General features: G+C 46.4%; 1 protein-coding gene and 1 non-coding gene across 2 annotated transcripts in view; one reads left to right on the forward strand and one right to left on the reverse strand.

Moving 5' to 3' along the window:
• Nucleotides 1–494: 494 nt before the first annotated feature.
• Nucleotides 495–23,652, forward strand: part of LOC144319363 (uncharacterized) — a 40,052-nt gene continuing 16,894 nt past the window's right edge. Inside the window, exons 1-9 of the mRNA XM_077907746.1 lie at nucleotides 495–614; nucleotides 1,532–1,618; nucleotides 6,206–6,574; nucleotides 7,349–7,657; nucleotides 9,161–9,341; nucleotides 9,741–9,853; nucleotides 10,169–10,213; nucleotides 10,692–10,799; nucleotides 11,646–11,755. Of these exons, the coding sequence (XP_077763872.1) occupies nucleotides 495–614; nucleotides 1,532–1,618; nucleotides 6,206–6,574; nucleotides 7,349–7,657; nucleotides 9,161–9,187 (912 nt within the window). The 3' untranslated portion in view covers nucleotides 9,188–9,341; nucleotides 9,741–9,853; nucleotides 10,169–10,213; nucleotides 10,692–10,799; nucleotides 11,646–11,755. The remainder of the gene's footprint in view (nucleotides 615–1,531; nucleotides 1,619–6,205; nucleotides 6,575–7,348; nucleotides 7,658–9,160; nucleotides 9,342–9,740; nucleotides 9,854–10,168; nucleotides 10,214–10,691; nucleotides 10,800–11,645; nucleotides 11,756–23,652) is intronic.
• LOC144289406 (U6 spliceosomal RNA) lies at nucleotides 10,701–10,803 on the reverse strand. The gene has a single exon (XR_013357293.1). It is a non-coding gene; the product is annotated as a U6 spliceosomal RNA (small nuclear RNA).

Below are 23,652 nucleotides of genomic sequence, written 5' to 3' on the forward strand. Positions count from 1 at the left end.
GCAGGAGAAGCAAGTTAGGAGGGTCCCCGGGCCGGGCCCCAGCTGCCCTGAACCCTCAGCCTCCCTAACATCTCCGGCGCCAGGTCCCCTCACCCCAGACGCTGGTCAGGGGGCACCTGGGAGTGACTCCCTTGGGCTCGGGGTATGATCCCGGGGTCCTGGGGTCGAGCCCCACAGAGGGCTCCAGGCCTAGTGGGGAGTCTGCGTGCAGTGGAGGTGCTCACGGAAGGCCCGGAAGGCCCGGGGTGGGGGGGGGTAATGATGAGGGCGGACTACTGGGGCAGGGAGGAGGAGGGAGGCCCTTAGGAGACTACTGACCCAGTTCCCGAGGAGATGCTTGGGCTTGGGCCGCAGTGGTAGTAGAGCCCGGGGCGAGGGGTTGTTAGTTTTGTGCACGACTCCAAGGTGGGACTAATGAGATTTGTGACAGATTGGACAGGGAGCATGAGAGAAAGAGGATGACCCCACAGAGTTTGGCCTGCCCAACTGGAAGGATGGGGTTGCTATTTAGCGATCGGGAGAAAACTGCAAGAAGAGTGAGTTGTGGGGAATCAAAGTTTGGTAACTGGGGTCACCCAACATCCAGAGTTCGGGAGATGGAGAAGAAGCAGTCAGTGAGGGGGGCTCCTGGGTGGTCCAGTGGTTGGGCATCTGCCTTCAGCTCCGGGCGTGACCCCAGGGTCCTGGGATCGAGGCCCCCCTGGGGAGCCTGCTTCTCCCTCTGCCTCTCTCTGTGTATCTCTCATGAATAAATAAATGAGATCTTTAAAGAACAAGAAAAAAAGAAGCAGTGAGTGAGGTAGGGAGAAGACTAAGGGATCACTGTGTTCTGGGAGCCCAGTGGCGAAAATACCTCGAGAAGGAAGAACTATGGTTGTCGCGTGTTGTTTGTTATGATTTTTCAAATCAACTTGTTTATGACAAAAATGAATTTTTTTTTTTTTTAAGAGTGATGTTGTTTTGGTTAAGAATGAAGTAAGGGCAGCCCGGTGGCTCAGGGGTTTAGTGCCACCTTCAGTCCAGGGCCTGATCCTGGAGACCAGGGGATTGAGTCCCATGTCCTCCCTGCATGGAGCCTGCCTCTCCCTCTGCCTGTCTCTCTGTCTGTCTCTCTCTCTCTCTCTCATGAATAAACAAATAAAATCTTAAAAAAAAAAAAAAGAATAAAGTAAGCGGAGACAGGATATTGTCATCTCATCTGCAGTTGTGTATAAGCCCTCAGAGCTCGGCTGCGGAGGGGCTGCCTGAGAGCTTCTCAGTAAAAACATACAAAGAAGCTACTGCAGCACGTGGCCACTGAGACCATAAACACCAAGAGACTGCAAGGACCCTCGGAGAGCACTTGGCCTAGGCAAGGTGATTTTCTTTGCTGATCTCACCAGCTCTTAAAGATCGTGGAGCAATTAGCTCCTGCTGCTGTTTGGACAATTGTGAGCCTCAGTGGCAATAGCCATTCAGTAGCAAAACCTGAGCCAAGTGGCAGGTCAAGGAGACCCTCTTGCCCATCAATAGGGGCTTCATTGTTCCCTAGCAACACGCTCTAGCAACAGCGGACATCAGCGCTTGGTTGAGGAAACCGGCTGTCCTGAGTATCAGCTGGTATAAAGGGACACTTCAGGTAAATTTGGGCTTTATTTCTTTCATCTTCACAATAGTGTGATTAACCAACCTATCATTGGTTTGGAGTATGCTGTTTCTTTATTGGGCTTTTTTTTTTTTTTAAGATTTTATTATTCATGAGAGACCCAGAGAGCAAGGCAGAGACACAGGCAGAGGGAGAGGCAGGCTCCCTGCAGGGAGCACAGGTGGGACTCGATCCCGGGACCCCAGGATCATGACCTGAGCCAAAGGCAAATGTCCAACCACTGAACCACCCAGGTGTCCTTCTTTATTGGGTTATTAAGAACTATCATCCCATATGCTGTTGGCTTACAAAATTCCTACAGTGAACTTGCGATAAATGAAGAGCTGACACAGACAAGACCCAGTCTCTGAAGATAAAGTTGCCCCCCCCCGCCCCCCGCCAAGTGGTCAACCAAGTCAATGTTATGTCACAGAGGATTGAGATTTGATGACTAGACTTAGCAAATTCAGTGTCATTTGTGCTGGTGATGAGGGTAGCGACGATATAGAAGGGCACGCAGTATCCTACCTAGAGATCATTTCAGAGAAAACAGGAGTGAGTATTGCAACTCACTTCAAATAGAATGGAGCTACGAGAGGAGACGTGGGTCTTAAAAAAAGAATTATTTTTCTTTTTTTAAAAAATTTTTTAAAAATTTATTCATTTATGAAAGAGAGAGAGAGAGGGGGGCAGAGGCACAGGCAGAGGGAGAAGCAGGCTCCATGCAGGGAGCCCGACGTGGGACTCGATCCCAGGACTCCAGGATCACACCCTGAGCTGAAGGCAGACGCTCAACCACTGAGCCACCCAGGCATCCCAAAAGAAATTTCTTAAGAAAGGAGATATTGTAGTATGTGTATTTACTGACAGAGGTAATCTGGTAACGAGTAAAAACCTGATGATGTGAGAGACAAAGGAGAGAGATGCTGGAATATGGCCTTGAGTAGATAAAAGAGGATGCAGTCCAGTGTACAAGTTGAAAGATTAGCTTTAGGAATGCGGAGAATTTACCCAGTAGTACAGGAGGAAGGAGCGTATATAGGGACTAATTAATGGCAGATGTGGTCTGGGGGTTGTAGAGGTGTCTTCTGGTTGCTTCTATTTTCTCACTGAAATAGTAACTGGGTTACGTTGTAGTAACATGAAGCTTCTGTATTGCAGCCCTTTGTCACCTCAGAGGCTTGTTTCTCACTTGCTAAATATCTAGCCCTGCTGTTGAGCCCTGGGGGTGCTGCTCTAACTCATCCAGGAAGCTGGGGAGCGCTGCGTGCTCCTCTATGGTAGAGACTGGGGGTGGGGGAGAGTGCCGTCAAGCCTCTTGAAGCCTGTCCCTGGACGTGACAGAGCACCCTTCTACATGTCATCGGCCAAAATAAGCAACCCCACCATATCTGACTCTAAAGTGGGGCTGTAGTGTGCAATCTTACCATGCTTCTTGGAGGAGAGGAAACCAGAATATCTGCGAATGGAGGAGAAGGCACTGCATGGTCATGAAGAGTGAGGGCATAAGATTCTTGTTTTGGAGAGTGAGGCACCAGGAGTAAATATGACGAAGCACCAAATGAATGCCAAGGCCAGTGGGGCGTGTATTGAAAGTGGTTAGGATGAGGAACGAGAAGCTGTTTTTATGGTGCTAGGTGGTGCTAAGTGAAGGAAGGATCGGAGACCAACCCGTCAGGTCCCCTGGAGGAGAACAAAGACAAACGCAAGGTCCAGAGGAATAAGAAAGATGAGGGTGTTTGACTTGCAGAAGGATGTAATGAGGAACATTCTAGAGATGGCACGGCAAGCCAGGTGGTAAATGTACGGTGCAACCTGTATAGTCTCTTTCCCAGTGGCCTTGTCCCTTCTTTGGCCAGTGGTGCCTTGATTTCCCCATTCGTGCCAGCTTTATTTAGTCTTCATGGCTTGCTCTCCTGGTGTGTGCAATGTGCTTTACAAAATACAGGGCAGTTCTCTATGCCTTGTGTAGTGAGCTAAAGGAATGTCTCCAGCTGCCAAAGTTTTCAGGAGTTAGAAGACATTAAGGTGATGAGAAATGATGAACCCGCAGATGTGTAGTTTCTGAGAGGCCCTATTTGAGAGATGATGATGGGTTTTTTAAAATATTTTAAGATTTTACTTAAACTCAATTAATTAACGTAATGGATTACTGGTTTCAGAGGTAGAGGTCAGCGATTCGCCCGTCTTATATAACACCCAGCGATCAGATAATGGATTTTTGAGGGGCTTTCAGTATCCAAAAATAAACGGTTATGACAATTCAAAAAGTACTGTCAACGTTTTGCTTTTCTAAACTCCAAAGATTGATCAGGACCTGTAACAGGGCTTGTTCTTTCCCTGTCATCAAAACTACCAGGAAGGAAGTGACTATAGCACATGGACGAGTGGCCTCCCAGGGATGTCTGTCCGCTGATGCCCGGAGCCTGCGAATTACACGGCATAAGGGGAATAGCAGCAGTTGGAATCCAGTTTGTTAAGCAGCTAGATCTGACATGGGGGGTCATATTGGATTATCCAGACGGGCCGAATGTAGTCACAAGGATCCTTGAACGTGGGAGAGACAGAAGATTAAGTACCGGAGCGATGCCCTGTGAGAGTCTACTTGGCCATCGCTGGCTTTGAAGATGGGAGGAGGTCATGAGCCCAGCAGCCTGGGCAATCTCTACAACTCAGAAAAGGCAGGACCATTAGATTCCAGAAAGGAACGCAGCCTGGCCAACACCTTTATTTTAGCCCCGTGAGGCCTGTTTTGAACTTGTGACCTCCGGAGCTGTTAGATAATGAATTGGTGTTGGATTCAGTGTTCTAGGTTTGTGGTGATGCGTTATAGCAGGGATAGGAAACCGATAGAGCGACTAATCATGTTGGATGACCTTGACCCCTTTTTACCAATTACCCTTTTACTCTTTCTTTCTTTCTTTCTTTCTTTCTTTCTTTCTTTCTTTCTTTCTTTCTTTCTTTCTTTCTTCTTCTTTTTTATTTATTTTTTTTTTGAAGGGAAATTGGCTAGGCTGTTTGCACGCTACCAAACCAACGACTTGTTTTAAGGACCTGTTGGCCAATCTGTAGCACTGGGGGGAAATAGGCATCAATTTGCTCCTGCAGAAGGGTTGCCCATTTTAAGCCATGGGCAAGGAAAACTATTAGGCACCATGTGCCCAAGTCAGTTAGAAGGAGAGATGAAGTTGGTAGACTCTTCCTCGGGCTCAGTGCACACTTGAGGCAAATCCGTGAATATCCTGAAATTGTCTGCCAAACTGGGTCAGCTCTGAGGATGTTTCTGGCGATCAGACCCTTAAAGGGCAGAGTGAAGACATTGCTTTGGTGTAGCAGCAGCACACGACACTCCGGTCTGGGTGTTCGGCACAAGCTGCCGTGGCCAGGCCTCCGCGAGTGACGTGTGTGCAGCAGAGCTCTCCCCGTTTCAGTCCTCTCGGCCTCTCTCCGAGACGAGTCCCACGTTGCCGATGAGAGCACCGCACTGTGCACGAGCTGAGCAACTGGCCTAAGGCTCGTAGCCAGTGAACAGTGGCTGCGGACTGTTGCCCTCTGTGTCTCTGTCCCCCTGGGACATCCGCTGCCCCCCCCCGCCCCCGCAGCAGGCCATCGGTCCCTGCTTCCCATCACCGTGCGGATAAGTGAGAGCCTAGGCGTGAAGCAGCTTCCGCAAACCGTTATTTAGGTAAAATACTGGGGAAGAGAACGGATGGTGACAGATCGATTGAGAAAATTCTCCCTGACAACAATCATAAGGACGCGTTAGGAGCTGACAAAGAGCAGAGACACCAAAATCCAAGGTTTTTTGGTTTTTTTTCCCCCCTAGAGATATTCAGAGAGGAAACACTGCTTCTGCTTGCTGTATCTTTACGGATTAAAGGGAGTTAATAGTTGATCGTTACCAGGGATGCCAAGCCTCGGGGTGATTTGGCCTCAAGGGAACACATGGCCAAGTTGGGAGACTTTTTTTGGTTGTCACAGAGTGGGGGTGGCATGTAGTGGGCAGAGGCCAGGACTGCTGCTAGATTCTACAAGCACAGGCCAGGCTCCCAGCACCAAGGGTCACGAGTGCTGAGGTTAGGGAGCCATGGCCTATGTGGCCAAGGAGAAAATGCTTACAAACAAATTCCTTATTCCTTTTCCAGTAGCAGAGAACCGATGGTATGTTTATATTAAAACGAGTAAAAAAAAAAAAAAAGTTTCACATGTAACCCCTCCTTTCTTTCTTTCTTTCTTTCTTTCTTTCTTTCTTTCTTTCTTTGTAGCATAGGAAAGCTCCCAAGCGTGGCCCTGGACGGACAGGGGCATTAAAGGAAGGTGTTGACCCTTGAGATGACCTGGCAAAAGCAGAGCCAGGACCCAGCTCATGCCTGGAAGGTGTGGGAGCGAAGGAACGTCATAGAAGGAACGTTGATTCAGGAGGAGGTTGGGCTTTGTCCTGCTTTGCCACTTCTCTGGCCCGTGGCCCAGGGTAGCAGTTGCCACAAAGACGTCGGGGTGGGCTGCTTGCCCCGGAACCACAGGCCCTGAAGGCTTCCTGCTGAAGCGGCCTGTGGTGGCCGCAGGGTGGCCCTGACGTAGCCGGGGGATGTGCCTTCTTCAGCCTTCTTCCAGCGTGGCTCCAAGCCACTGGCCACTACAAGGCGTGACAGTCACCTCTGCAGTCCCCAGGGTGGCGAGCAGGTTGGGGGGGGGTGGTCTCTGTGTGGCCAAGGACGACATCCCCGTGTTGTTCTGCTCTCCACGGTCGGAGCAAACGGTTCCTCCCGCCGGTCCTCCCGGGAGGCTGCAGGTCTCCACCGACGTCCGTCTTCAGGGACCGGAGCTTTCCACGGCTCCACCGGGACCTTCAGCCGCTGTGTTGCCCCTGCCTCGTCCTCTGCGTCCGGCTCGAGCTTGGACATTCTCCGACTGCAGCAGCTCGGGCCTGAGCTCCCGAGCCGGTTGTCGGTTGGTTTTCTGAGGATGGGGACACCGGACAGAGGGGTTCCTGGGCGGGGAGGCGGGGGGGACACCGTGTGAGCTGGGGAAGCGAGGGGGGAGCCCGGGGTAGCGAGGCTGTTTGCAGGCTACCAAACCAATGACTTGTTTTAAGGACCTGTTGCCCAATCTGTAGCAGAGTGGCCCAGGCCAGGAGCTTGAGGCGTGACTCGGGGGGCCCGGGCCTGAGCCTGACCAGCGCATCCCAGCCTGGCCCGGTGCCCTCTCAGTCCCCGCAGGCTCTCTGGGCCGCACGGCCTGTGCTGGAGGCAGGTGGCAGCGTGGCTCCGGGGCAGCGGTGGGCCCGTGCGTGCCCCGGGGGCTCCCTTGCTGCCAGGCCCGCCATCCCCGGGGAGCACCCATCCAAGCATCTCTAGGCTCGTCCAGCCAGCAGGCCGACGGGGTCCGGCAGGGGGGTGTCCTGCCGAAAGACGGCAGCCCGGCCGTCACATCCTCCCAGCGCCTCCGGGTCCAAGATGCTGAGCCACGGCCGACCTGGCCTCGAGGTTGCAGGACCTGTGGCCCGGTCCTGGGGCACCCGGGTTCCCCCTGGGGCTGGGATCAGCTTGTCCTCCCAGATCCCACCCGAGACGGGCGAACGAAGGCCAGAAGGGTGGTGGCTCGGGACTTGCTGTGTCCCAGGGATGCGGGACCCCGCGTCTGCACCGCCCGACGCCTCCACCCCGTTCCAGCTTGGGGATCCTCGGCGGTGCCTGCACTCCCCGATAATCTGTCTTTCTTTAGGCTTCCACCAATGGTGACCATTTTCTTCCTGATTTTGAGAAGAGGAAAAAAAAATTTCTCCGTGCAGGCCGAGGACTCGGTTCAACTTGCAAGTCTCAGAGCATCGTGGCGTGTCCTCTGCTGCTTCGGGATCAGCCCGTTCATCGCCGCCTAGGAGCCATTGAGCTGCTCTGCAAGCACAGAGGGCCTCAAGCAGCCACCTGGCCAAGGGCTGTTGAGCAGACCGGGGTGCACACCTCCTTGTTGGGGGCACGGGGGACGGCGGCCCGTCCCCAGCCTCCGGGTGGACCCAAGGAGAGCTTGTTGCAGGTGCCTTTGGCCAGGACTCCCCGCCTCCCACAGGTGTCACCTGTAGTCTCAGAGGATGGGCACAAGGGGGCACCATCCCACCAGTGTTCTTTCTGGTTCTTTCTGGATCTGGGAACCACTGCCCTGTACTCGCTAGTTTCCACTGAGTGTCAACTTTCTGCTCTCCCCACGCTTCCCTGGCTTTTCCTATCTCCTTTCCCGTGTTTTTCTTTGGTTCTTGGGAATCTGAGGTACAGAGTTGATGGCCTCAATGATGGTGGTGACCATCATGCTAGTAGAAAACCTACAGAAACACTGATAGTGACCTGATATTGGAGGCTTATTATGTGCTAAGGGCTTTCAAGATATTATTTATTTGTTTAGTTGTTTATTTTTATTTTTTTTATAAAGATTTTATTTATCCATGAGAGATGCAGAGAGAGAGGCAGAGACACAGGCAGAGGGAGAAGCGGGCTCCATGCAAGGAGCCCCATGTCAGACTCGATCCCGGGACCCGAGGGTCACGCCCTGAGCTGAAGGCAGATGCTCAACCACTGAGCCACCTGGGCAACCCTCCAGATAGTATTTAAAAGTCTCACTGCAACTTTGCAAGGTTGTCTTCATTTTATGAACAAAGAAGCTAAGGTTCAGAGAGCTCCAGCAAACTTCCCAAGGACATACCTGCAACAAGGAGGTAAAGAGGAGCAGGGTGAAAGCAAGTTGATGCAATGTCAGGGCATTACTGGTCTTTGGAGCATTTACAGAACTTGCACATGGGGTATAGTGGGGGGAAAAACCAAACAGGAGCTCAGCCTTTGTGAAGTTCATGATCTAAAAGAGGATATGGAGTAAAAATAAAGGGGGAAAGAAGTAAAAGCAAAAATAAAGGAAAAAGAGCAAGTTATATCTGTGATGAGAATGAAAAAAAGGACACATATATATGACATTTGTAAGACTGTATATTTAAAAAGGGTGTGAGATTATTGGGAACACTTTCCAGGTGTAGAGTCAAGAAGACATCCTGAAGTTGATTCTTAGCTTGGAGTAGTTCTGAAGACAGGAGTGATAAGGTCAGAATAAAGAGCAGTTATTCTTGGGTTCAGCTCTCAAACTTGTGAATCCTTATTGTTAACTGTGGGTTTTGTTCTTTGTTGTTTTTTTGTTTGTTCATGACACTCGAATTTGCTCCATGTCCTTGGAGGTGAAGTCTCAGCTACAGCTCTATGTATAGGTGACAGAGACCTAGGTAAAATGTTTTGAGGGTTTATACACCCAAATATTCCAGGTTATCTATCCCATAGAACCATAAGAACAGCAAGAGCCAGGAATCTTCTCATACTAAAATAAATGGAGGTTTATTTGCTGGGGAGCTGAGCATCCCACCTGGGACCTTGGATATGTCACTGCATTTAATCTTAACACAACCCCGTAAGATGTGCATTAATCAGTATTCCCTCAGGACGTCGAGCTTAGGTAGGTTGTGCAAATTCACCAGAGAGTAATACTTTTTTTTTTTTTTTTTAGAAAAAGATTTCTTTTATGTATTCCTGAGAGACCCAGAGAGAGAGGCAGAGACACAGGCAGAGGGAGAAGCAGGCTCCCTGCCTGGGAGCCCGATGCAGGACTGGATCCCAGGACCCCGGGGTCATGACCTGAGCCCAAGGCAGACGCCCAACTGCTGAGCCACCCAGGCGCCCCAGCCATGGTAATTCTCACTTAAATTCGATTTATAAATTTCAAAGAATTTTCGGGTTATGCCTCCACCAGAGAGTGTAGTAACCTGGGTTAGGTCTCAGAGCAGCTAAGCGGCAGACACTGGACTCAAACCCAGAGTCCATTGCCCATTAGCCCATTGCCTTTCTCCTGCAATGGCAGCACCGCTTTATAGCAAATAATGTATTACACCACCAGTCTACCACTGGCGTTCAGAATACATCATCTCCAAGAACTTCTGTTAAAAATCAAGCATGTTATTTAGGAAGAACCGTATGAACATCAAATAACACATAAAGGCATCTGTTTTTATACCTACTTACAACTTGCTGTAAAAAGAAGAAGAATCTAAAATGCTTTTTTTTCAAATATTTTACATGAACGATTTTAGAGATACACGCAGTGATCTACATGACTATTGAGAATCAACACCTGTGTTTTTTTGCGTGTCAAAGAGAGATCTGTACTTTATCAACACAAACAGAACACAGTGGATGCATAGAGGTAAGAAATCTGTTCAAATGCAGCCTAATATCTTAGGCTGTCAGTGTTTATACAGTCCCAATCTTTCCAGTACCCTCTAAGCTGCAAACTTCTGTGAACCCAAGTGGGGGAAGAGTGGCCCCAAAGAAAGGGCCCTAGGATGGTCGTCAGTGGGTGTGGAGTAACAGGGCAAGTGTATGACGGAGTCACTGCACCGCTCTGGACCCCGGGGTCCCCATGTGTAACAGGAGGACCCCAGAAGACCTCTAAGATCCCCATCATGCTGAGGAACATTTCTTAATCTGAATTTAACATTTGGTTATTTGTTTTATTCAGCAGAAGATCCAGAATTTTTTAAGACCAGTCCAGACTGAGACACAGGTGACACATTTTCCATTGCTTTTTATTATGTTTGATGTCTTATGGAAATTTGTGATGTTTTAGGGAATTTTTTTCCATAGGTTCCCAGGAACCTAAGACCTGGGCACATCACATAAAACCAATTTCTGGCGGGGGCAAAAACAAAACAATCAAAACCCACAATAGGAAAAAAAAAAAAAAAAGAGGAAGTTAACACTGTCTGGGGCCATCATAGCAGAACCAAGAGAATATATTCTTTTAAAAAAAATTTGGGGGGATCTCTGGGTGGCCCAGCACTTTGGCGCCTGCCTTTGGCCCAGGGCGTGATCCTGGAGTCCTAGGATCGAGTCCCGAATCAGGCTCTTTGCATGGAGCCTGCTTCTCCCTCTGCCTGTGTCTCTGCCTCTGTGTGTGTGTGTGTGTGTGTGTGTGTGTGTCTCATGAATAAATAAAATCTTTAAATTTTTTAAAAATATATTCTTTAATTGAGACATTCTAGGCACTTCCTAAAAAGATGGGACGCTTCACAAATTTGCATGTCATCCTTGCACAGGGGAGACGCTCATCCTGTATTGCTCCAGTTGTAGTACGTGCGCTGCAGAGGCAGGTACCCATGGACCTTATTACTTTTTTTTAAGATTTTATTTACTTATTAATGAGAGAGAGAGAGAGACAGAGACAGAGAGGCAGAGACACAGGCAGAGGGAGAAGCAGTCTCCCTGCAGGGAGCCCGACATGGGACCCGATCCCAGGTCTCGAGGATCACACCCTGGGCTGAAGGCAGGCGCTAAACCACTGAGCCACCCAGGGATCCCAGGCACCCCACCCATGGCCCTTAAATGGGGATTCACAGATGGGGACAGAACATAGGGACAGAGGGAGCCCAGGCTTTGTTTCCAGAGCACCCACCTCCTATGCGCTCTCCCTAAGGCGGGCAGGATGGGATGCACAGTGTCAGGGACTCCGCCGCTGTTGGTGGACAAAGTCATCAGATGCTGTGCAAACAGGGAAAGGCTGGTGGACAGACAGAGCCACTGGTCCGGGGATAGGTCGTCAGACTCCGGCCCGAGGGCAGCCGCACAGGTCCCCGATGAGAGGTGGCGCTCTTCTCCAGGAGATCACCACGGCCACCTGCGGGCTGGGCCCAGGCCTGCCCCTCCTGCCCCTCCTGCTACTCGGCTACTTGCCTCTGATGGGCAGCAGATGTTCCGCATTAATGAGGGCGGGATGCATCCCTCGGATGGCAAACTCCATTCAGCAGGAAGAGAAGAAGAAAGGGTGAAAAGGAGAAGGAAGAAGGCAGAGGGTTGGGGGGAGGGAGAGAAATCCCTAGAACCTTCTGGTGTTTCGAGAAATGGTTGTACTCTCCTGGGGGCTGCCCTTAAAGCTAATTTGAACCGTTGGCTTCGGAAGGAGTGTGAGCAAGAGGTGCGCTGAGCTTTTGATTCTGCAGGTAGAAGCAGTTGGGTTTTTCGGACCCGTAGGCTGCCGCTTTGGGCTTCCGTGCATCAGCTTCCTATGGGGCTCTAGAGGAGAAGGCCAAATTCGTGGAGACTTTCAAAGGTACGAATGGTTTCTTAGTTTAAAAAAAAAAAAAATCTGGGAGTACTGTAAACAGAAATTAAAAACTTAGGATTTAATAAGCTGTGGTTCAACATCAACACAGAACTCCCAGAAAACAAGGCACAAGGATTTGGTCCCCTGGTTTGAACGGATGATTTTACAGGATGCGTCTTTTTATACCTTTCAAGTAATGAATCTCTTTGTGGTCACGAAAGAAGGCTTGGAATTTTTTTCCCTTGGCCTTGGAGCCAAGTTGGCTGCCGCTCTGTTGGCTTCCCAGGCCCGGTCGACTATCCAGCCGATGTATCAGAGTCCCCAGCTTGTGCTTGAATTCCTCCATAGATGGAGAACTCACTGTCTCTCCTGACAGCCCGCCTTGGACGGTGCTTCTTATTAGATCATTCCACTTCTATTAAAATGAAATTTGCTTCCTAAAGTCATTTCTTTTTAATTCATAAAATAAAACAATACTTCAAAGAGCATTTTGGAGCATCTGCCACATGTCAGGCCCTGTGAGGCCTTAGGAATAAAACGATAGGAAAAATATATATAGTTTAGCTGATCTTGTGGGATGTTTAGTCCCATTTGACAGATCTCAATTTTTTGCATCCTAATATTCCTGAGAAATGGGTCATGCTCCTATGGACAGCAGTGGCGCTAGATACAATCAGCCCCTGGCGAAGTCGGTATGTGGTTGATGTCCTAGCAAGTGAGTGTCCCTGCAGGCTGGTAATCCTCAGCATCTCAGCAGAGAAAGGGGTCCCTAAACGACTCGACTTACCATCACACCCTCATTGAAGAATTGCTGCTCTGAGGGTTTGATATCTGTGGAAGTCCAGTCCTGCTTCAGCAGGAGGTCAGATCAAATATCTGAAGAAAACTGTCCTCTTCCCTCCCACCGTGATCACTTCTTCCGGCTAAAGCATGCCACAGAATTCAAACTATGATTATCGCATTCCTGAAGGAAGCGATGGGCTCAAAAAACACGGTCGGTGGCAGCTGCAAAGGCATCCACACGTGTGCAAAGTGCAACTGGACCCATCAGGCCAAACCAACAGCTGAGAAAGAAGAGAGGTGATGTGCAGGGGGAGGCCTGAGCTTAGGGTCGTGCCCCGCAGATGCGATCTTCCCCAGAGAGCATCGTCTCCAGTGACCAACCGAGAGCACGGGGAACACGGATAGAGACGGAGAGGTGGAGGTGCTTAATGCCCCACCTTCTCGCCTGCCTTCGTTCTAAGGCACAACCGATTGTTCCTCGAGGGGGGTTAGAAAGCAGGTAGGGGAAAGCATGTCCTGAACCGCGGCAAAGTTAGGATTTAGAGACAGAGAAACAGAGAAAGACAGAGGTGGGGGGGCAGGGAGGAAGAGGAAAGAAAGACAAGCTAAGATAAAAATCGTTCCAGCTTATATAGCTGGAATGTTTATAATGTAAAGAGACAGCTGCATTAAAGGATTAGACCCCACTGCCTGATTAACATCATTTGATCTTTTGCTATTGAAAAGACCCTGTGTATTTTCAAAGGCAGTGGGCTTCTTAAATAAAACCAGGAGTCTGGGCTAGCAGAGAGCTGTTAAAAAAAACAAAAACAACTCACTTTTAGTTTAGCCATCTTTTTTTGTCCTACCTGCCTCATAATGTTCGGTTTCCTGCTTTTGTATTATTGGGGGGTTGCACCTAAGTCTGAAAATTGGGGCTCTGGGAAATTCGATATGGCAAAAAATAAGCATGAAAAAAATCACGATGACTTAAATTGGTCAGATCAGATTTCCCCCCCATGAATATCATCCTGGGGAGCTTCTTTTCGGTTTTGTTCTGAGTTTATTTTTTGTTTTTTATCCTTTTCTTTTCCATGGCCAACAATCACCACACAATTTCAGCGAGAGAGATTAGCACATCATTATACCATACCATTTTCATGTTATACTTTTTATCTTGTTAATCTGCGTTTTTGTGTTTTTTTTGGGGGGGGGGTTTCTTTTTTCTTTTCTTTTTTTTTTTTTTTTTTTTTTTTTGCAAGTTTCAAGTGAGATCAGAACTCTTACGGAATTAGAGACTGATCATCAGGAAGCCAAAATTTTCCATTAGCCAACATGCGGCACAACGTTGGTGGGAGGATTCGGAGCATCTCCACATCCACGCTGTCATCCCAGGGTGGCCGGGCAAAGAGGTGGGAGGGCCTCTGGTCATTTGAGAGGACCAAGCAGTCGTCATAACTGGTTCAGTCTCTGTGGCCCATTCAGCTCTTGGCATTGCTGCCAAGCCAGCCAACAAAGGAGCATTGTAATCCTGACAGTTTCCCAGCATTGACTGGACAGGCGCAGACCACCAACCAGCTCCCTACGCTTCTACTGTTCACAAGTGAGACCATGAATGGAAAAAAGTCAGTGGCAAAAATCCCACATCCTGCTGAAGTTGGTGTGTAGATGCTTTTCTAGCAAATGAGTCTCCCTCCAGGCTGGTAATCCTCATACCTGTTTCCTTTTTCTTTTGTGTTTGTTTGTTTTTAAATATAGAGTTAGCTTGAATGATAATGGATAATCTTCATTGAGGCCTACCAAAAAATTAGGTTTTGAAAAAATAAGCATAGGGCATGCAATAAAACGGAAAGTGGGAAGTGTAACAAAAGTGAAATGTCATAAATGTATAAAGGATAAATTGAGATGAGCTTCCGAGTTAAGAAGTTAGCGGTAGAAGCCACAATGATTCTTAAGAAATTGAATTTGAGGGTGTAAGAATATGGTTTTCAGGTATAAAATGGAATTGTTTTAACTCAAGTTCAAATTGTGACTACGCACCATACAGTCTGCCCTTTCTGTACACCAGGCCAAGGACATCTCCAACTCTGATTAAAAAAAAAAAAAAAGAATAAAATGTTTAAATGAAGTGTAAATTCAAAGATATTATCATATATTTACCACTGATTGTAAGTCAGGAAGTATTTTTAACAATCAGATAAAATGATCTTTTCATACATTCAATGGTAAATGTGGCAAAATTTTACTTGTTTAAATCACCTTTTCAAAAATGAGTACGGATTCCAGCAATGGGATGCCACGTTTACTTACCAGTTATCATGATATTCAAAGAAATGACAGTGCACCATGCTGGTGGTGGAGGTGAAATGAAAATTCGGTGTTTAAGCTGAACCCACAGTTTTAGAAAGCAACGTAGTCGAACCATCGTAGTACATCCGTCCCTTAGATTCCCTTAGCCTACCTCTTACAATATATTTATGTGTCTATTTATTATATACATATATGCATAATATAACATTGAAGGCAAAATAAGAAAATAAAGGCAGTTTTATTCATCAACCAAAAAAAAAAAAAAAAAAAAAACAAAAGCAAAACAAACAACTGGAAGACACAAAGCCCGCAAGCAAAATGAGAACAATAGAGTTACTTTGTAAGTGAATTGCTATCCCAAAGACCCTTTACATGATAAGATACTATGTAGCTATTAAAATGGATTGTGTCTGAGGATTCTTTTTTTTTTTTTTTTTTAAGATTTTATTTCTTTATTCATGATAGAGAGGCAGAGCGAGAAGCAGGCTCCAGGCAGGGAGCCCAATGTGAGACTCGATCCCAGGACTCCAGGATCACGCCCTGGGCCAAAGGCAGGTGCTAAACCGTTGAGCCACCCAGAGATCCCATGTCTGAGGATTCTTAATACTGTGGGAGAATGCTTATAGGAATGTTAGGTGCTGTGATTGAATAATTGGTAATGATCTTAGTGTGCAAAAGTGCAATGAAACTCTGTTGGTCATTGTCTTGGTCGGCAGGATTATGGTTGATTTTTCATTGTGACATTTCCATATTTTGAAAATCACTGCCAAAGAACATAGACCATCTTTTGTAATCATTTAAAATATTATTTAAAAAAACCAAAACACCTTTCTGCTACTGTAAAAAGACTCTCCAAACTTCTAAATGTCCATCTCCTTTATCCCTACAGATTATTTTACTAAAACATGATACAAATGACTCGATACTTTGACATGTTACCAGGAAGTCCTGCCCAGGCAAATTTGGGTGCTGAGTAGACTGACTTTGCCTTCCTTTATTTTCTTCTTGAACCACCCCTAAAAATGTACAATAGGTTAAGCAACATAACCTGGGGTTATTCTTCTCCTGCTACCCCAGGATTGCCTCTGGGCTTGTTTGAGATGGCTTATCGTGGAGAGAATGCTGAATCCCACACTGTGATAAAAAATCCAGCATGCTGGAACCTGTGCACTGGGAAATAGCTGCCTTTACGGACGGCGGAGCCACAAGATGCCCCTCATGGACGGTCTCACCAGATGTCACATGTTTGAAAACATGATGACGATCAGAGTGCTTTTGCTTTTATAACCCAACCTTTTTTCAATTGTGTCTCATGGATAATATGCAAGTGTTTTTCTACTAAACTCCAACAACTAAACTGGGTCTCACATGCAATCATTTGTTCAACTAGCAATTTTCAAACATTTGAAATGCTTGGGTTCTACGAAACTATTTAGCCCAGTGGGTAAGAGCATGAGCTTTGGAGTCACACCCAGTCTGACAGCACTAGCCTCAGGCCGAGGCAATGGGTGGTGGTCCCTGGGGATCTGTACCAGGCTCGGCACTGAGGAGTGTGCAGGGTCAAGGGGCACATTCTCCTGGAGCTCGCGCTCTTTGCATCCATGCTGCAGTTTAGGCCATCATCCAGGTACCAGGGACCCTAGAATTTTCTGCCCAACAGCTCAAGCCTAATTCCATCCTGCTCAGGCTACTTGCCAGGTCTGTTTCTCTGAAAGTGCTTTATAATGCAGGGGAATCGCTTGGAGGCTCCGAGAGGGCCAAAGGACACACCTTTTGGGGGGTGAGGATGGAGCCTGGCTGTACAGACAGGCACAGAGTCATTGTGAAAATGGAAAATGTTCAATACAGTCCCTACCACGCAGCGGATGCTTAGCAAATGTCATTTCTGACATACTTCCTTAGTATCTTATTATGTGGCATTTCTGCTTGGGATGAGGGGGGGAGAAAGCAACCATGAGAATACAAGCTTCTATAGGGGAACGCCATTTTATTTTATTTTGTTTTATTTTATTATTTTTAGTTTTATTATTATTTTTTTTAAGACAGGGAATACTTTATTCAAACCCATCAGAGAAATGGACAGCTTGGGTCTGTAACAAAGCGTTGTGTTTTAAAGCATAGGTCAGTAATTGTATATGAGAGTATACACTGCTACATACAAATTAACTGATCAGAGCACAACTTTTCAATGTTCAAAACAGAATAAGCTAGGGGAACACCATTTTAATTTTTGATATCCAAAATGGAATTCTCTTTCTTTCTTTCTTTCTTTCTTTCTTTCTTTCTTTCTTTCTTTCTTTCTTTCTTATCAGTTACTTGGCTGTTGTCCTGGCCCACTTCCAAAACTCTGTATTCAAGCTAATTACATTCCTCCCCCACTGGATAAATTATTCTTCACGTCCCCCATAAAAACCATCATGTTATACTTGTGAAACAAAATAGCTTCTGTGTCCTACCACACAAGCAAAAAATGGTTGGATTTCAGTCCATACTGTATTTCTCTGTGTGACTCATCTGGGGGCTGCACTAGGATTTATTACGGTGAGATGTGAGTTCAGTTCGATGATGCATCCGGATAACGACGGATTCCCTGCTACACGGAGCACTGTCACAGATGCGTCCTCCTGGTGACTTAATATAAGCCAGTTTTTGAAAGCATTATTTGGGTTGAGACGAAGCGGCTGTGAGCTATTGAGCTTACCTCTAAGTCCTTACTCTTCAATTTGATTTTTTTGATGCCAGAGGCCTGAGCATTTTGGGGAAACGGCTTACCAAGTGTTCTACTTTCATCCTGAATAATTAAGAGACGTGGTTTTTTAGGATAAAGCTGTTGAAACCGGAGACAAAACCACTGAGGATCCTTGGGAAGTCACCCTCCTCTTTTCCTTTGCTCTGAGCTCAGCACCACTTAGGTCCAAAATCCTTTCTTTGTTGTTTGCTTTAGGAACGTGAGCTTCATCTCTTGAGATCACGGATGGGAGCGGTGTGTGTGCTGAGTAGACTGACTTTGCCTTCCTTTATTTTCTTCTTGAACCACCCCTAAAAATGTACAATAGGTTAAGCAACATAACCTGGGGTTATTCTTCTCCTGCTACCCCAGGATTGCCTCTGGGCTTGTTTGAGATGGCTTATGTGACATCTCACCATGTTACGGTGGCACATTTTCACGAGGGCCCAGCGGCTGGGGACTCAAGGCAGCAGGGCTGAGAGCACAAGGGGCTCCCCTTTGAGGAACATCCCTGGAAACTCCATCCCTCAACCTAAACGCTTCTGAAGCCAGGTGTGTCCCCTCTACCCCCCACCACGAACTCGGCACCTGCAGTGTGTCACTTCGCTTTATCAAGACCTTTTGTCGATGACTTAAAGAAGTCTGCAGAGGATTTTCCCATTTAAGATTTCCCATCTTAGAGGGGAGAAAAGTGCAGAGCAGAAATAGCACTCAGCGTTTGTTTTGCAGAGAAGCTGCGGCCGGGCCCCCAGGGACAGCACCCTGGGCATCTCCCAAGGACGGCCGGAGCTCTGAGCTGCATCTGCAGACATAGGTGCTTTATCTTCTTTTGCGCATCCATTAGCGACACCGTCCCAAGGTGTCAAAAAAGCCTAAGGGGGGTTATTTCTCGAGACTGAAAACACTTCACAATTTTGGCATCCAACGTAGTGGCAGCGACTGTCTTCACGTTAAGCCATGTCAGCTTGACAAGTGTGTTTACAGGGACCCTCTGCCTACGGATAGTGGGGGGCCCGTACTTGGTCTTCGGGCTTCAAGCAGGAGACAGCTCTCAGAAGAGTTAGCCTTCCTGCAGGGTCCTCGGGGGAAGGGGACCCTGATGTTATGAATCAGGAGTTGGGCCTGAAGATGTGATGGTGCAGCCCCGGGGTGGGGCGGGGACCACCGTGCATCTCCGGCCCCCGAGGACCTGCTGAGTTAGTGTCCCCGCTTAGAGCCGAGGTTAACCAGCTCCATGACCGTCCCCGTCCAGGCTTTACTCTCTACACGTCCAGTCTGAAATGTGGTCTGAAATGTGAATAAAATCTTTTAAAAAAATAAAAAACAATAAAAGTCTTAAAGTTACTTAAAAAAAGAAGCCACCGCTTCTCTAACAACTCGCTGCAAAACAAAGGCAATCACTTTAAGACTTTAAAAAAACAGTCTTAAAGTCTCTTTGGAAAGATTGGCAGTGGAAATAATTTACATTAGATTATCATCCCAGTTATTGGCATTATTTTGCATACTAGATACAGCCATTTCTCCAAACTGGACTCAAATTGGTGACTCCAGAAGAGAATTCTTTTTTTTCCTTTTTTTTTTTGGATTTTATTTATTTATTCATGAGAGATGGGGGGAGGGGCAGAGGGAGAAGCAGGCTCCATGCAGGGAGTCCGACGTGGGACTCGATCCCAGAACCCCAGGATCACTCCCTGAGCCAAAGGCAGATGCTCAACCACTGAGCCCCCCAGGGGTCCCGAGAATTCTTTACTATGGTCCCAGAGTAATTGGTCGTCTACGCAATGATGTTCCACACGGTTTGGAAATGCTGTACCTTACTTCGCAGGGTGTGTCTCCCCACAGATGATGGACCATAGACATGGAAGGAAAGTTTCTGTGTTCGGATTCTCTGGCAGATTGATGTGCTTGGCACATGGGAGGTGTTCAATCCACTTCATGCTTTACCAAGTAGAGAAGGAATTGGGGTGCTTGGTAAACCAATCAGCAATCCACTTGAATGACCAGTGAATTAGGATCCAGTTCAAAGAACACCTGCTAATTTTGTGGCAACTACAGGAGCAACATGTGTGGCAGGGGAATGCTAGATCCTAGAAAAGTGAAGTCCGAGCCGGTGTGAACACCGTTTGTAACCATGGATGAGACCTGTTGAAGTTAGACTCCAGTCTGGGATGCGTGGATTGATCACTTACTAGCCATGTGCTTTGGAATAAGTTTCTTAGCTCTTTAAACTCCGTGCCTAAATTTCCTAATCAGCAGAATGAGGATGATTGTAGGCTTCATTGTGCTGTGGTGAAGATTTATTACCGCAGTGCGCACAGAACGCTTAGCATAATACTGGGAACAAAATAAATACTTCAGAAATAGAAACTTATTTTTGTTTTTTGCAAGACTTTATATATTTATTTCAGAGAGAGAGTGTGTGCTCGAGGGGAGGGGGAAGGAGAGGGAGAAGCAGACTCCCCGCAGAGCATGGAGCCCACCGTGGGACTCCATCCCAGGGCCCTGAGATCATGACCAGAGCCAAAGTCAGACGTTCAACTGACCTGAGCCACCGGGTGCCCTGAAAGTTATTTTTATTAAGAAACTCATATCACATTCTGTTATACCTCAAAAGAAGGAATATTAATAGATTGTATATACATTCCCTTTCTAAAGAATAAAAAAAGAACCCGAAGGATAACTTACATATTGTGTTTTTAGCCTTTGTTCAGGCCTTCAAGGAAGAGCAGCAGGAATTCAAAATTTCATTTAAATTTCATGAGTTTCACTGTTCTGGAATGCTCAGGAAGAGAGGGAGAATAATCGTCTCTTTTGAGCAAGCATCTCTTTCTGCTTCCCATAGTTCTCTCAGGACCACGACTGTCACTGTTTGGGCTCCAAACCCTCATTTTTAATGGACGCATCCCTCTATCCCACGACCTATCAGTCTCTGTGATCTCCTGGCAGATCCTTCCTTTCTGCTTGCATATCCACCACCACACCTGGGTGTTTAGATCACTTACGCTGACCTGTGCAGTGGTACCTGCTGCCTGCGGGTGCGGCCGGCAGCCCTCCTCTCCCCAGCCCCTGTTCCCGAGAGCCGGAGGGGGAGGAGTCGGAGTGGAACTATAGCATGAGGGCATGTGCTAAACCCAGCTCAGGAGATGCCCTGGGCCCTCTTGCCCTCACAGCTGCTTGCTCTCACCTCTCTGTGCTTCCCTTCTCAGACTCCTCTTGCCTCACCATGAGGTCACTAGGCCACCGAGGGTTGAGTATTATGGGACTTCTTGGCCCTCCCTTTTTTCTTCTTGGCCCTTTTTTGATTTAAGCTCTTGTCCTGACCCCAGTCAGGCAGACAGAGTTCTTCACACCATCCATTCATCAGGCTTCAAGCAGGAGACATTACTTGTTAGGAGTCAAGACTCCAAAGTATTAGAGGACGTGCTTTTGCTGGGCTTGGTCCCATGCACATAATTTCCCTCGGGAATGGCTCAGTGCTGTGGTCAAAAATAGTACTTGAGGATTCTGGTTCCTGGCTCAGTCGTCCCCTTTAAACTCATCCAGTCTCCAAATAGATCTTCTGTCTTCATTTGGCTCTTTCCTCAACTTCCCAGTCTAGTTTATCATCATTTCTTAAACATGACTTTCAGCTTACTATTTGCTTGCTCAAAAGTGTTTGATACCTGCCACTGATTAAGGGTAGAGACCAGATATCAGATATGTGATTCACATGGCATTCAAGGTATTTCTGGATCTGACTCCAGTTTAGCCTCCTGACTAATCTCAAAATGTTGTCTGACCTTCCCCTCCTTGTCCTTGTAAATAGCTGGTGTGACTCCCAACTATCTTATACCACCACCACTGCCACCCCTGCCGAAGCAAACCCACAGAGAGTGGAACATTGTAAATTAAGGGTATGGACCCTCCTGGAGCAAGGCTGCCTGGGTTCAAATACCAGCTTTGCCACCAACTCACTGTGCAAGCTTTATTATTTATTTTATTTCTTTAAAATATTTTTTTATTTGTGAGAGACAGAGAAAAGCATAGACACAGGCCGAAGGAGAAGCAGGCTCCATGCAGGGAGCCTGACATGGGACTCGATCCCATGTCTCCAGGATGATACCCTGGGCCAAAGGCGGCGCTAAACCACTGAGCCACCTGGGCTACCCACAAACTTTAAACATATTACTGAACTTTGTACCTTAGGTTCCTCATCTGTCAAACGGGGAAATAACAGTGCCTACCTCTGAGGGTAATTCACAGAATCAAATTAATTTAATGAGTATAAAGTCCTCTAAATCATGCCTATTGTACATAAGAGCCCCACAGTTGTTAGATATTTCTAGACTCAACTTAAAAGCTCATACCCTCGGGACACCTGGGTGGCTCAGTGGTTGAGCATCTGCCTTTGGCTCAGGCTGTGATCCCGGGATCCCAGATTGAGTCCTGTACTGGGCTCCTTGCATGGAGCCTGCTTCTCCCTCTGCCTGTGTCTCTGTCTCTCTCTGTGTGTCTCTCATGAACAAATAAATAAAATCTTAAAAAAAAAAAAAAAAAGAGCTCACACCCTCTTTGCAGGATAATTCTTTCCTACTTGGTTCTATGTTCTTTATGAGGCACTTATTAGATCCTGCCTTACGGTACTAGTCAATTTAATCAGTTTTACTAAATATCGAACACACAATAGAATATTTCTGGTGTATTTGAGAGGTGTAATGATGAACAGCAACACAAACGTCTATATCTCCATGACCAAGCTCCAGAGAATTGCCCACCTTTTAGGGAGGTGCTTGGCTCTTCCTTCTGAATCTCATCCATTTTCATCCCTGTCCCCATCCGTTATTTCCCTTCAGACATTTTTTTTCTTGAAATAATAGTAATTATCAATGCTGATGATTCAATATAAAGTTTCAAGTTTCCTTTTTTCAGAAAGCCTTTCTTGATTTACATATTTTAGCATTTGTCCTATCCCATTATTTGTTTTTTTCCCCCCTTGGGGGTTTCTATCTGCCTGTCTTCCATATCTGTTTCATGTTTGTGAGTCTTTTTTATCCTATCATTTATTTTTGAATTTTAAAATACCTTTTTAAATCTAATTCCCATAAAAATACCTTTTATAATGGCTTTATTGAAAGATAGTTCATATACCATATAATTCATCTGTTTAAAGTGTACAATTCAATGTTTTTAAAAATATATCTATGGAGTTGTGCCATCGTCATCAAAATCAATCTGGAATCTTTCATCACCCAAAAAAGAAACACTATACACAATAGCAGTCACCTCCCAATTTCCTTTCCCCTCCCCCATTTTCCTTAAGCACCCCAACCCACCCAGCCCCTAGGCAACCACTAATCTACTCTCTGTTTCTATAGATTTGCTTATTATGGACATATCAGATAAATGGAATCATAAAATATATGTGTTTTGACATGAGCTTCTTTCACTTAACATAATATTTCCAAGGTTTTTCCATGTTATAATGTGTATCAGTTATTCATTTGTTTTTATTGCTGAATAATATTCCATTGTATGGATATACCACATTTATTGATCCATTCATTCAGCAATCAATGAACATTTGAGTTGACTCCATTTTGGTCTATTATGCATAATGTTGCTACAAACATTTGTGTAGTAGTTTTTGTATAGTCATGTAGTTTCATTATTCTGGGCTGTATACCCAGGAGTAGAATTGCTGGGCCATATGGTAAACCTGTAAAACCTTTTGAGAAGTTGCCCAACTGTATTCCAAAGTAGCTGCACCATTTCACATCCCCACCAGCAGTGTATGAGGATTCCAATTTCCCCACGTCTTCATTTACACTTGTATTATTTTTGTGATTATAACAATCCTTGTAGGTTATAAAGTGATATGTCACTGTGGTTTTGCTTTTCATTTCCCTGATTGCTAATGATGTTGAGCATCTTTTCATGTTTTTTTTTCCTATTTGTCTGTCTTCTTTAGAAAAATGCATATTCAGATCTTTTGCCCATTTTTTAATTGTTTGTCTTTTTGTGTTGAGTTGGAAAAATTCTTTTTATATTCTAGATAGAAGCCCCTTATCAGATATATGATTTACAAATTAACTTTTACTCTGAGTCATCATTTCACTTTCTTTTC

The sequence above is a fragment of the Canis aureus genome, chromosome 1, assembly GCF_053574225.1.
Source record: "Canis aureus isolate CA01 chromosome 1, VMU_Caureus_v.1.0, whole genome shotgun sequence".
Taxonomy (NCBI): domain Eukaryota; kingdom Metazoa; phylum Chordata; class Mammalia; order Carnivora; family Canidae; genus Canis; species Canis aureus.